Below are 14906 nucleotides of genomic sequence, written 5' to 3'. Positions count from 1 at the left end.
CAGTGATTTAAGTAACAGGTGCTTAATAAAAAGTTTTTGCTTTAATCTCAATCATTTTGTTGCAGTCTGGCTAAAGCCATGCGGTGTTTGCATTACAATGTTGATCAAGATCTCACTTAGGAATGGTTGATCCTCAGGGGAGTGTTTTCTAGAAAAGTTAATGAAGTTTCTAAAATTAACTAAAATAGTAAATAAACTGAAAAGTAGGAAATATTTTGGGTTTCTAAGCCCTCAGTAATGCAACTTACTAAATGTAATAATATTCTGTAAGGTAACATTCGATGAAGTACAGTTATGGAGCTAGAAAATGAACTTGCAGCTTTTTCACCCTTTGCTGCATGCTTGCATCCGCTTGCTGCTCGTTTCATCGTGTGCTACACTCTTTCAATTGATAATCTCTGGAGAGACCAGTAAAAATGGCTGTTCACTGATCTTCACCCTGATGGAACTGGAGAGGATCTGCAAGGAAGAAAGGCAGAAGATTCCCAAATCCAGGAGTGCAAAACTAGTTGCATCATTCCCAAGAAGACTTGTAGCTGTACACTAACTCAAAAAGTTGCTTCTACTCAGTACTGAGCAAAGGATCTGAATACTCATGACCAAGTGATATTTCAGTTTTTCTTTAATAAATTGGCAAAAAAATACCCCCCAAAAATCTGCATTTCTCTTTTTCTGTAAAGATGGGATGGTGAGTGAACATTCATGAGAAATAATATGAACTTTTTTATTTTTTATTTTAGCAAAAAGCTGCAATGAAACAACGAGTGAAAACTGTAAAGCGGTCTGAATACTTTCCAGACCCACTGTATCTCCTGGTCCTTTGTGGGTAATTGTATGGCTGTATGTGAGGTTCACGGTTTAGGATTTCATTCAATCTAAGTGATTTTTGATCACAGTTTTCTTCAACACATCTATTTCCAGAAGCTGCAATTTATCGCAGGGTACACTGTGAAAAAACACAGACGACGCCCTGTTTTAACCTGCAGCTACTTTTATTAACTCTAACCTACAATTCAATGATTCTTTAACACTTTTTAATTGTAACCAAACAGAGTTTTTAATCTATAATTGGACAATTAACTCACACCAAGGTGCACTGTGAACACTACAGGCCACACCCTGCAGTTACGTTCATTGCTTATCATAATAACCTTTGATTTTCCTTCTGTAGCTTTAGTGTCAATCAAAAGCGTCTTGCAGTTAACTCCTCATCCAGCAACACATTAAGTGAGTCTCTTGCAGATTTTCTGTCTTCCTTTCTGAAGAGTGTTCGCTGCTGGATCTTTAACTGCGTCGGTAAATTTTCATCTCGGCTGACTAACTCATTGCTAATCTTGATTGAATTTTCAAATGACGCATTGCAAACAGTTTCCTCAGATCAGAAGCGGCATGCTCAACAATACATAGCAAACATGCAAAAGCATGAACAACAGTAAAATCCAGAATAGTAAAGTTTAATTATCTACAAACGCATAACAATACTTATAATTATTAAAAATTTAATACATTAGAAATATATAAATAGATCCTTTAAAGGTTGCAAAAACTGAAATAAAATGGGAAATAAATACACCTGAATGAACTGATGTGACACCATCTAACTAGCAATAACTATAAGTGAACAGGGAAATGATCAGTTCAGACTCCCCAGGATGCCGCCATCCCTGTCCTGAGGCTTCAGCTTGTTGGTGTGAATGTGGTGCTGAGACGATCCCCTCACTAAGGCGAAACAGATCCTGAGGGTGTGCAGGATGCAGGGGGAATGTGCTGGTCATCAGGCTCCAAACAGAGTAGGTCATTTTCGGCCTCTCTAATGGCACAAACACTTACAACAAAAAAAAAAAAGAAAACATAGTCAATAACAATCTGGATAAATTGTGACTGTGTCTTTCAAATACAAAGAAAGAATTTAAGATTAAAAAAATGTAAGGATACCTACACATTTGGACTATTTTACACATTCAGTACGATTTTGTTAGCTTCAATTAAGATAATTTTTGAGGGATACCTTGGTTTACCCAAGTACACTGAAATGGAGAAATTCATGTATAATACTCTTTTTTTCCTCAGCCTCAGTGCTGGATTTTACACAACTGTAACCGTGGAGGTCACTGGAAAATCTAAATTCGGTGATTTGGAAGTGAATACTTTTGGCAATATTGTGTCTTTGCAAATGAACGTGTCGTCGTAATGATTTCAATTACTATTCTTCTTCGTAGGCCGTCAGCTCATCGCGGCACAGATGATTGATGACAGCCACACCAAAGCAGTCTCCCAGAACATTCAACGTAGTGGCGAAATGGTCTCTGAAGAGCCCAGAGGAAGAGAAGAAGCATGCTGTTATTTTCTTGAAGGTTTTCTGTCGCTCACTCTACAACCACCAGCTGCACCAGCTCTTCTTCCATCTTGTGACGTATTCAGGGTAAATCAAACCATATACAAGTGATGGGCGATATGCCGATACAGATCAAGGTAAAAATGTCCATTGTGCTGCTTCTCTTCTATGGTTTCTATCACTATATGCTCTTGTGCTTTCATTGGGCTGCTATTCTCCTTTTTGGAGCAACTAAACATGAAACTTTTCTGGTATTTTAAGAGGTGTCATGTCATTTTGCACTTCCCCAACAATATGTTTCCCTTAAAGCCCCACACAGGCTGCAAAAGAAATGCATATAATCATTTCCAGCTGTTACCCGGTGAGCTCTGCTCACACACAAAGGCACTAAAGCAAGCAGTCACGTTTGACTGCAATTTTCGTTCCATGCCATGCTCAAGACATTTACATGTTGGACATACCCAAAACCTGAACCAACCATGTAAGTAACTGGATTATTTGACTTGAACTAGATTTAAATATGAATAACTACTATATCTGTTTATTACGATTCAGTGATTTGGAGGAGACAGATGTCCAGCTCAGATCGTTCCTCCCCAGAAATGTTGGAGTCATCCGAGCTTCCTGAACTACATGGCTCAAAAAATAGGGTTGCAGTTCTTCCGTAGAACCAGCTCCCTCTTCTTCATCACTCCATCTAGATTCTTCAGATAAATGGCTCAAATCTTCGCTAAGAATCGCTCAAACTTTCTCTGCGTCTGTGCACTCAGCCCAGTTGTATAGGGTTTGATTTATGCTGATTACATCACAAGCCGATTTATTATAAAAAGCTGCTCTTTAAATCAATGGTCCCCAACCACCGGGCCAGTCTGTGGACCAATTGGTACCGGGCCACACAAGAAATAATTAAATATGTCCGTTCTAAGTATTGAGTCTGGAGGAGCTTTTATTTTGAAAATCCTAAACCGGATGCTGTCGGTTATGTCTTGCGCGCCAACATGCAGCAGAATGAACAGTCCCGTTGGGGACCACTGGTTTAAATCACGTAAGCGGTTTTATCATTTCAGTGACACTTCAAAGTAATTTTGAAACACAAATATCAGGCTGTGAGCATCAAGTTGAACTTACATAAGCCATTCCATCACCAGCAGAATGTAGGCGTCCTCTGCAGGAAGTCCTGAAGATGTCAGAACCAGGAGCGTGGTCATAGCTCCCGATACTGGGATCGCCGCAGTTCCAAAGCTGACAATGCAAACAGTCAAGCTGCAAACCAAGCACAGCCTTCATGAGCATTTTTGTCTATGGTACAACGCACAGTTGTATCAAGTCTTTCCTCTTTAAGGGTTTAGTATTATGCAAAATGAACTTTTTTGAGCTTACATCATGTCATAATGTTATTTCCCCATCAAAAACATACCAGGAGCCTCACATAATTTCATGCATTTTTTGAGAAATCCTTTAATTTTCCATGACAACCACTCAGCTGTACCTCTGTGGACTGATCAGCACTTTCGGACGAAGCTCTGAAAGTGGCAGCTTGGAACTGTGGAGCTGCTGTCTACAAGGTTCACAGAGCACCCCTCTCCTACAACTCTCACACTCAGCTCATTCAGACTAGCTAGCAGCAATTAGCAAACATGTGGAACTGTGCATTTCCTGAGCTCAGCATACGAGCTGCTTCTGAGCTTACCTAATGGAGATTATCTCGCCGACATCCAGCACGATGTTATTTATCTGGGCAACAAAGACGGCAGCGATCACTAAGTAGACCGCGGTCCCATTCATGTTGACAGTAGTGGCAATGGGCAGCATGAGGCGGCAGAGTCTCCCATTGACATGCACTTTCTCTTCACAGCATTGAAGGGTGATGGGCAGAGTGGCGGCGCTTTGGCAGAAAACACATCCTTTATTGGAGCACCGTTCATATGTGGAAACTAGAAAAGGGTCACACTCTGACAACAAACAAGCAGAACATCTCACCTGGACGCGATGATAAATGCTGTCGTCAATGCCTTTGAGACCTTCCGGAAGATGACATAAGGGTTCATTCTGAGGATTATGAAATAAATCCCAGGAAGAACACAAAAGGCCTGGATTACAAGCCTGAAAGAGACAACGAAGTCATGCTCAGTGTTATTAAGTATTAAAGGCCACTTTGATGCTTTTATACATTTTGTCATGGTAATACGAGGGATTTTATGTGATATACTAATACACAGTAGTTCATCATTGTAAAGTGGAAAGAAAATGATGCACGGCTTCCCAGTGACCATTCATCTATGAAAATATTCGTATATCTACATTATGAATTATAGATAAACTTTTCGCTGCAGTTCCAGCTGCAGCCTGTTGGGTCATGTCTGCACCTGCTTTGCTCTTTGATAGAAACAACACCTGTCACATTCCTCTCTGCAAAATAGCAGACTGGATGTAGAGTGTGAACAGAAAGCTTCCTGCCACAAATTATCAAATGATTATAGGTCTGGATTTGACTAGACCTTTCTAACACATGGATAAACTGGTGATCTCTAATCCTCAAGAGCCAGAGTACCAGACTTTTAGAAGCTTCCCTTGTCCTACACACTTGAATTAAATGGCTGAATGGCATCACTAGCATGCAGTCAAGGGCCCGGTTCCAATACTCAACCGGGCCCCTACACCACTTTATAAAGAGTGGACTCAATCCAGTGCACATAAGGGTTCGAGTGGTCAGATTACAAGCAGGCAAAACTTAGAGAATAGAGAGAGTACGCAGCTCACCGTGGCCGCATCGTGTCCGTCTCTAAGCAACCGTGACAACAGCGTCAGTTAGTGGGGATCGAGGGGAGGGGTCGACAATTTAGCTGACCTTAATATTTCCCGTGTTTTGTTTTGGTTATTATTATTACACTTATTGTTGAGATAGGTGTGTCTATCAGACATTTATAGCAACACGGAATAAATGGAGTCCTGTATTGGTTCAATACTGTATCGGTCTCGTCTCTCCAACATCTTTATCCTTCCCCCTCTTCTGTTTTGTTTTTTTTCTGCCGCCCCATCTTTAGCTCCCTGTTGTCGAGGCATTACTACAATTCAAATTTAAAAGAAAAAAACATGCCTCAGCTTGTTGTAGAAGGGCCGCTGCCCAAGCTACCTGTATGGGAGGGGAGGGGCGCCTAATCAGTGCTGTTCCTCTGTTATTGATCATTTCATGCACAAACAGCTGCTAAGTACATAAAATACTGACAAGAAAAAAATTCCCCACATCGTTTTTGCGCCCCCTCTAGTGCAGCGCCCCTATGTGTTGCATACGGTGCATAGCCACCTTTTGCACCACTGTGTGGAGGTATCAGAGTAAAGAGGCTGACAATAATTGTATTCATAAGAACTGATCTCTAAACATAAAGAAGGAGGAAGTCTCAGTAAAATCAGTGATGCTGTTCTGCAAATAACATTCAAAGCAGCTTCTCTCCTTCTTATGTAGAGTTCAGTGCTGCTACCTCAGGAGCAGAGGTTTCAATCTATTAATAAAGCTGAGACTTACCCCAGAATAATCAGCCCTGAGAGCTTTCCAAGTTTAATGAGACCAGCCCAGTCATTAATCTCCAGCACCTGGTGTACAACCAGGAACAACACTCCTATTGGCAAGTACCTGAAACAAAAAGCAGTCAGAAGGCTAAATGTAATAGGTGTTTAAAATTTTTGCTTTACTAATTTTGTTAAAAAAGTCAACAGCTATTCTTGCTGTAAATACAAGAACTGAAATGACATTTCAATGGTATAATACTGGTGGCTTCCTCTTGTGTTCGACCGGAAATAAATGAGGGAATATTCAAATTAAAATGGATCTAATTTGGTAGAAGAGTGAAACTATGTAGGGTTTGATCTTACCACAGGATCCATTGGAATATGATTTTTATTGCGTTGTTGAGGCAATGAATTGCCTCCACAGTGGTTTTGGCCTTGTGTCCCGCCCTGTTTAACAAGATGCCGATGACAAAAGACCAGATGATCAGTCCCATCATGTTGGGTCCAGCAATATAAGTGCCTGCCAGTTGCATCTCAGTGTCATTCTGTGCAAAACCCATACCACCAAAAAACAACATAAATATGCTGTCTCTGAAACTCTTAGAGCAATATTGTAGAAGTACATCATTATTGGACAATACATATCACTTTTCCACAACAAGTCACATTAAAATCCTAAAATTCAATGTATTTTACTTTGATTTATTCAGTAAACATTTATTTAGCAAAAGAACCAGTCCAGATTGTGAGATGGGAAGAAACAAATTCAATAGAAAAACCTATATATATATATAATATATATATATAAACCCCAAAAAAAGGTCTTTGTGTATTTAAACAATTTTTTTGTCACTTAAACTAAATAAAGATCTGTTTATATGGAGGAATTTAAAGGTGCCTAAACTCATGGAATATATAAATTAAGAAATGATACAAATTCCCTCTGCTCATAGCCAAAACAGGAAGAGATTTAATGCACATCTGCGGAACCAAAACATCATATTTACATCATTACAGGAATCAAAAATCTCTTGACTTCTGCTTCTCACATCAGGTTTTTATAGAGTCTCAGCTCTACTGGTTTGTATTGGGAAGCTTCGACCAATTCCCCTTCATTTGCGTAGGAATGCTGGCTCCATTTTACACTAGACGTGGATTTGGAAGTTCAGAGAATTAGGAGTTGACCTCCTGGAATCAAATCTGCTCCATCAGAAGAACTATTAGTCAAGTTGTTTGTTCCTTATCTGGTCAAACAGAGGTTCTTGGGCTCTGGCCCGGTTCCTTAGCAGGCGAGCAGGGGAAGGAACGCTGCCAGAACTTTCTTACACAACAGCTTAAAACTAACATCTTTCCTCTCTTAAGTGATTGTTATTCCACATCTCTCCAAACCTGAATTCCTTCCTGACTTCTAGGTCAGTCTGACCCAGTCCATTTGACCCAGTACATTTCTTTTAGGTTAAAACACATCTTAGTGCGAACCAGGCTAACAACATTATTTTTAACTATTGATGTAATTATATTTCTCTACACTTATGGAAACCATAATGGTCTGACTATTTAGCAGATTAGTTCCCTCCAGAATTAGTTGATGAATGATACATCTTCCACATTCAGTGCCACTACTAATCTGAAACATGACTTTCTTCCTCCATTTCACCTTAACATATTTAGCTGAATGTTTATTGCTGACAACTTGTCCAGGGTTTCCTCCACCAGTTGACCGTTGGAGAAGGACACCAACATCCTTTGCGACCCCACTAGTGTAAGATAATGGATGGATGCGCGTGTGTGTGTATACTAATGGATTAACCGATGGGTTAACAGAGCAGTGTTTTCCAACCCTGCTCCTCAAGGCACACTGCCCTGCTTGTTTTAGGCACAGGGGTCTCAAACTCCAGTCCTCGAGGGCCACAGTCCTGCAACCTTTAGATGTGCCTCTGCTGCACCACACCTGAATAGAATAATTAAGGCTCTGGAGAACTGATCTACACAAGGTGGAGGTAATTAAGCCATTTCATTCCAGCGTTTTGTACCTGTGGCACATCTAAAAACTGCAGGACTGCGGCCCTTGAGGACTGGAGTTTGAGACCCCAGTTTTAGGCATTTACCTGCTTCAGGAAACATGATTTCAATTGACGGCTGATTAATAGGCTTTTGCTGAATTTCAATCGTCTGAATGGGGTGTGTTGAGGCAGGGAAACATCTAAACCAGGGGTCTCAAACTCCAGTCCTCAAGGGCCGCAGTCCTGCAGTTTTTAGATGTGCCACAGATACAAAACACTGGAATGAAATGGCTTAATTACCTCCACCTTGTGTAGATCAGTTCTCCAGAGCCTTAATTATTCTATTCAGGTGTGCTGCAGCAGAGGCACATCTAAAAGTTGCAGGACTGCGGCCCTTGAGGACTGGAGTTTGAGACCCCTGTAAACCATGCAAGACAGAGTGCTTTAAGGTTGGGAAACGCTGCTCTAGAGTTATGTTAATGAGCCGATTCAGGTGTATAGTGTGCTGAAGTCCTCGAGGGCTTTATTTGAGAACCAGCCCTCATGCAACCTCAGAGAAGCATGCTATCAGTGCCTGCAAGGCTGTCTTTCCTGTGCGACTCTGTGTTCCCCTGTGATGTACCCCCCCCTACCCAATGACAACTCCAGAAAGGCACAGTTGCCCCTCAGGTGGGCTGAACACAAACACCACCTCTCATTTCAGGTTTTAATTTGGAAGGCTATTAAAGCCATCCCTTCTTTTTCATCCTGTTGTGTTTGCTGATTACGTTAAATCTAAACAAAATACGTTAAAGTTTGTGGTTGTAAATTGACAACGTGTGAAAAAGCTCAAGGGCTGTGAAGACTTCTGGAAGTTGTTATAGAAAAAGAACAAAGATCAGAGAAAAAATACTCGCCTGACTAATGTGGACAGATTCTCCTCTTTTGACATGAATAAGCTCAGTCTTGTACTGAGAGGAAAATAAATAAACTGTGGAAACTTTCCAAACTCAACATGGTTATTTACACAGTGAGCTGCGCTTCTGAATGAAAACATACCTGCTCATAGAAAGCCTGAAGAAAGCTCTCTGGAAACATGTTCCTATGTGAGTCAAAGGAGAGTCTGTTGACAGACCATGTCAATTTGGCACAGAAAAAACAAGACAAAACTGCAGAGCACACAAAAACAAACAAACAAACAAACAAACAAAAAAAATACAAAGTAGAAATGGGAACATAAGACAATCGAAAAACCAAACTTATGTTTAAATCTTGTGTAGGGTGAAATGATTCAACAGAGAGACATAATTAATTTGTATGAACCTGACGTACGTAATTGAAAATGTACAAAGAATCAGAGAATCAGATATAATCACGTATGTAAATGTATGATGTAAATAGTATTTGTAACTTGCTGAAAGAAATTAGAAACTTCTTTTTTTTGATGTGCTCAAGAGGCACAATCATTTGACGGATGAACAAGACGTTTTTGTGAATTTTAATCATGTTCTGAGAAAAGCACCAAACCAACTGAGAAAAACTGTAAGACAAAACATGAGGAAATAATTTTTCACAAATTTGACCCATAAACCATCATAGTTTTAACTCAAGCAATGGGAAGAAAAAGCATTCATACCCCTTGAACCTTTCCATATTTTGCCACACACATTACAAACATAAGTGTATTTCATTGGAATTTATTCATTAATACTCATCAGGCAACTTCTCAGGGCTATTGATTGCATTCAGAGAAAAGGGGGGAGAACACTTTTGTGCACCAGGACAAAATAAATTTGTAAAAAAAATTTTTGAATCGCATAATTTTCTTTCTATTTCACAATTCACTCTGTGTTGGCCTTTCACATAAAACTTATAAACTTCCTTGAACGTGAAAAAGTTCAAGGAGTATGAATACTTATATGTATTTGTTAAAGATGATAAAAAACACCTATTGTATGTTTTCTACGCAGGAAACTATAACATTAATATGCAGAAAGGCAGGAATTTTGCCTGAACACTTATTCTCTCACCTTAAAAGGTCCTGAAGGACCAAATGAAGGGAGAAGGGTGGGACTTCCAGTTTTTCATTGGATGTAAGGTCTTGCCCCTCACCAGGCTTAGCAATTAGCACCAGAGTCATCCCTACAACATAAATAATCTACAAAAACATCACCTCACTCTAACTATTGAAATCTGGTCTAAAACCACATCTATTTAGATGAACCTATTTTTCTTAGCTTATGATGATGTGGATTTTTTTAAGTCTTCATTGCATTCTGTTGCTATTGTTTTATGTTAGCTTTTAACAGCACAGCAATCTTGACTGTCCTGAGATGCACTTTGAAATGAACAGTTTTATTATTTTTTTTATAACAAGTCTCAGGCAGCATGTCAATACAATTACGCAATACACTCGATGGTGGTCTTGAGAAATCTACATTAAAATTTGCTACCTATGACAAAGTTACCAATAGCTACGGAAAGAAAGGTGGTGCCACAGATGTAGAGTCCAGTGAAGATGGCCGCTTTCTTGGACATTTGGTTGTTCAATTGAGTTACGCCTGAGAAAAGAGAGCAGAACCAGAAGTTCATGGGGTGCCTGAGCAATGACTAGGAGAACATGCCAGTTCATGTGTGTCCCAACAAGTCTAAATGTCTTAACTGACCTTCACCTTCTTACATGTTTTAGTCACAAGAAAGAATTGGTAAGAACACCAAATGAATCTAAAGTCCAGATACAGCTATAATTAAGTATTTATCCACAAAACAATGAGTGAGCAACTTTCAAATACATCTTTATAGTAATAATAATAAGTCAATACATCAAGTATCTAGGTTCATATTTAGCTTGCCTGCAATCACGCTTGTCACAATGAGGGGGACAGCAAATATCTGAAGGATGTTTAGAAATATTTCCCCTGGCGTGTAGATCCAGTGAAGTTGATGTAGAGATGGATGAAGTCGAAGCTTCAGCAGAAATCCGAGGCTTAACCCTATGAAGCAAACCAATCACAAGCACACAGGATTACATCAAGAGGTAAAAACAACCTAATGGTATTCTTTATAACAGCCATTAGAAATAAAAGGGAAATGCTTCAGTATAAATGATAAATAATATATTCTTCAATGTTTTTTTTCTCTCCAGGTAACATTGTACCCTGACGCTAAATAAGTAAACCTGTCCAGGGTCTCCCACCCAGTATACCTGTTACTATAGACGGGCATCAAGACCCTGCAAGGGCAAGTGTGTTCAGATGACAAATGAACAGATGGGCTTATTCTAATTAGGTTTGTTTATGTTCAAAAATGTCTTTTAGAAACTACAATATTTATTAGAGATACGTTTTTTGTCAAGCCTCATCTCTGAATTAAATATGTTTTATTTCGGTCTGATGTGCAAATTCTACTGTTAAATGATGTGTTTTCATTGTCTGTAAACAGAAAATTATTATTAGAGAAGTGAAGGTCTGAAAACAGCCACCACTTTGTCAACCGAGTTTCTGAACAAAATGTACTTTTCAATAATATCGTCATGTATTGAACTTCACTTTAACGTATCAAACAGCACCACATGCAAATCGACAGTGGAAGAATTCCTGCATCTGATTAAAATGGCTTCATTATAAATGGGAAAGACGAGGACAAAATACACAACTCTCAGTCATGATAAAAAAATTTCCAACTAATCAAAGGATGACAGGATTAATTGGCAAGAAAAACCTCCTACAGTCAAGTTATGAAACTCACAACAATGAAGCAAAAAAACTTGACATTCCTAATTATATCAACAAAGATTTTTGGAAGGTGTTTGGAAAAGATTAAATTTGGTTACTAATACTGACTGAAGAAAAGTAAATTAGGTTGGGTTAGGAGAATCTTTACATTTTTGCAGAAACAATAAAATGATGAAAACCACTTGTACATTAAATCCATTATAAGAGAAATTAATATGTAAAGCAATCACAATTAAATGTTTGTTACAGTTTATGGCTTTGCTTGAAAGTGGAACAAATGAGTTCTTGCAGCTGTTCAGTCTGCATGCAAGAGCTCTGAGTCACTAAGTTAAGAAACTGATACTCTGAATGAAGAATACGTGAAGGAGTTGAGATGATATTCTGGGCTGGTCTGGTTATTGTTTCTTTTGAAAATGGTCTGAGGTGAGGCATACTGCTTGACCCCCTTTAGCTTCATAGCTCTTTGTGTGAGACAAAGGAGCGTGGCCTTCATTTGGACAGACAAGTTGCCAAAACAGGCAGAAACGCCAAATGAAAGCCTGGTTTCTCTGCAGTGTGTTGAAAGAGCAGCATCACTTTCTGACTAACACCAAAGGTCCTCAACCTGCAGAGTGCAGTCGCTGCTGCAGACAGAGTCAATCTGAGCAGTGCACGAGAGTTTATTGTCAATTTGTATTCCAAAGTATTTCTGGGAATAAGATTATTCTAAAAACAAAGTACATTAACTAGCATCTTATAATACGACAAATACACATTTTTAATTGTCTTTGTCTGTCAAATAAGTCAATATTCAAACTTGAGCTACACTTAATTAGTATCAGGGGAAAATACATTTAAAACCCCCCCCAAACAATTAAACATTTCACTAGAGTATTATAAAGACTGCACATATAAAGTACGCTTACCTCATTTTAGTAAAAACCCTGGTTAAACCCACTAAACTTCTGTCTCATCTGGCAGCAATTCCACCACACAAATAAAACAACAATAAAAAAATTTAAAAAATCCCAGGATGGTTAGCAGTAGAAAAAAACAAAAAAACGTTAGTACTTACCGCAGCCAACTGAAATCAGGGTAGTGATCTGATATAAACTTTCTCTCATTGTCTTTGTTTTCCTTTCAGTCCAGAGAGCTGAAACAGATGGGTCAGTCTCTCACAGCTGGTCAAGACTATCCACTGCTTTTTGGTGTCCAATGGTGGGTATATGGAAGAGATCTGTCCCCCTTTGAAAAAATTGCTTTGAAAAACATATTTGGTTTCCATGGATACCTTGGTAAAATAAATAATACAACTTGAACTCTTTAGAAATATTTGAAAAAAGATAGTGGGCTTCCAGGCCTTTGTGCTTAAAAACAAAATAAGTTTTGATGGTCTCTATTGGATTAAAAAGTTTCAGTTTTAAAAGGATCTTGTTCATTTTGTCGTCCAATGTGTCTTTGGGTTAATTTTTTTTCAAAAATGCCAGGAAAAGCATTCCTGGTCTCCGTGGATACCTCGACTTTGGTTCAAAAACTAATCAGTATTAACATTCATCTGTTTAAATTAAAAAGACAATGTGCCTCTAATAATATTATTAACTCCTTACACTGTTATTTAATGGGCTTTTTATTCATGTGACAAAAAATATAATTTTTTTGTTTAGAGAGAATGCATCAGTTTAATTAGTTTAGAGTCCAGAAAAAGAGAAGGCACTTGGCCTGAGCATATTAAAAACAAAAACATGTTTAGTATTACCCTGGTTTACTTCCTCCTCAGGTAAGCATCAATAATCTGGCCCTGTGATTTTATAAATGTGGATAATGACTGGCAGCATATTAAAATCAGCTCATTTTAGGAAATGATTCTAAGTAATTCTCATGTATTAATTTGCTCAAATTATAGTTATATTAAATTCAATTATTTTCAATCTGAAAGCAGCAAACCAGTTCATGCAACATTAAGGACTTTATTCAGAAAGCATAGATGTACCAATCAATCAGACAAACTTTGTACATAGAGCAGTTGGCATAGAGTCAAGGCTAATGCGAAGTTACAGAGGTGAAAAAAAGAAAAAAAAAAAGAAAAAGGGATTTAAGTATGTGTGAGGGACTTACCCCCACTTAACAGGTGTTGTTTTTTGTGCTTCCTGTATTGTTGCTTTATTTAATATTTTGTTTTGATCATCCTCTCTTTTTTTTGAGGTCATGTGTTGCCATGGAGGCGCACATGAGCAGTGCTGACTAGGACCTGGGGTTTCCAATCTACCTTACTGGGAAAGTCCATTATTTGAGAAGGAGGAGAGATGCTTTTTTAAAATTATTTTTGTATGGTGCCAGCTTGGTTTTGTTTTTGTTAAATTGTTAGTTGTAATTCTGTAAATATTTGTTTAATAATATTGTTTAGCACAAATGTTTGTTCTTTCTTCTACCTGGAAATGTAATTGTTGTATCCACCCCTTAATTAGTCCTGGCCATGCTTTAAAAGCCAGGTGGTTTGAATCAGAGGGGATGCTCCCTCCTGTTTGGAATGCTTGTCAGTTTGAGAATTGTAGTTGTAAAACTTGTTAACTTCATACAAGCAAGCGGACTTAAACACCGTCAATTCATTACGTTCCTAGAGGAAACCGATGTGGATCACCAGGACACTCTCGTGTCCGCTGGTTAATTTGGGGGAAAGTGTGCCAACTCAAAGAGGAGATAAGTTCATTTTTGGAGCTAATTGGGAAATCCAACAAATTCCCTGAGCTGAGAAATTAGGTCTGGCTTTGTGACTTTGCATTTGCTGTGGACATATTGTCATACATCAGGGGTGTCAAACTCCAGTCCTCAAGGGCCGCTGTCCTGCAACATTTAGATGTTCCTCTGATGCACCACACCTGAATAGAATAATTAGGTCATTAGCAAGGCTCTGGAGAACCGATCTACACAAGGAGTAGGCAATTAAGCCATTTCATTCCAGTGTTTTGTACACGAGGCACATCATCTGCCGGCCCTTGAGGACCAGAGTTTGACACCTGTGTCATACATGAATGAGTTGAACGTTAAGCTGCAGGGGGAAAGATCAGTTTGTGCACGACATGTACACAAATGTGAGAACCTTCAAGTCCAAGCTGATTTTATTCTCCAGGCAAATGTCAAACAAATCTTTCGCTCATTTTCCCACACTGGCCATGCAGAAGGCCACCAGAAAGGTGAGGAAATACTGCAAATCACTGGACGACATGCACAGAGAATTCTGGTGTCGGTTCACCGATTTTGAAAAAAATTGATAAGTCACTTCAGCTGGTGTCCTGTTCCCGTCAGCAGACCCCGAAACAGCACCACATGAGCTGCTCGATCTTTAGTCTGACGCCATCTCAAAGAAGTTCA

The 14906-nt window shown here is 39.0% G+C and overlaps 1 protein-coding gene across 5 annotated transcripts; it reads right to left on the bottom strand.

The window, feature by feature from the left end:
• Positions 1 to 1084: 1084 nt before the first annotated feature.
• LOC122830960 (excitatory amino acid transporter 3-like) lies at positions 1085 to 12985 on the bottom strand. Of its 5 annotated transcripts, none has more exons than XM_044116802.1 (13): positions 12613 to 12985; positions 10677 to 10817; positions 10278 to 10385; positions 9855 to 9966; positions 8884 to 8947; positions 8742 to 8795; positions 6206 to 6387; positions 5859 to 5966; positions 4316 to 4438; positions 4026 to 4220; positions 3464 to 3598; positions 2205 to 2306; positions 1088 to 1825 (listed from the first exon to the last, which is right to left on the bottom strand). In XM_044116802.1, exons 1-13 carry the CDS (start codon positions 12659 to 12661, stop codon positions 1720 to 1722), a joined length of 1479 nt encoding a protein of 492 aa, XP_043972737.1. In that variant the 5' UTR covers positions 12662 to 12985; the 3' UTR covers positions 1088 to 1719. The 5 variants fall into 5 exon arrangements, with proteins under 5 accessions (XP_043972769.1, XP_043972737.1, XP_043972754.1 ...); XM_044116819.1 differs by having other exon boundaries at positions 1092 to 1825; positions 8884 to 8926; positions 12613 to 12984; XM_044116809.1 differs by having other exon boundaries at positions 1094 to 1825; positions 10293 to 10385; positions 12613 to 12984.
• Positions 12986 to 14906: the final 1921 nt, after the last annotated feature.

This window comes from Gambusia affinis, linkage group LG01, assembly GCF_019740435.1.
Source record: "Gambusia affinis linkage group LG01, SWU_Gaff_1.0, whole genome shotgun sequence".
Classification (NCBI taxonomy): Eukaryota; Metazoa; Chordata; class Actinopteri; order Cyprinodontiformes; family Poeciliidae; genus Gambusia; species Gambusia affinis.
The sequence above is the reverse complement of the archived record's forward strand: the minus strand, read 5'-3'. Positions and strand labels throughout refer to the sequence as shown.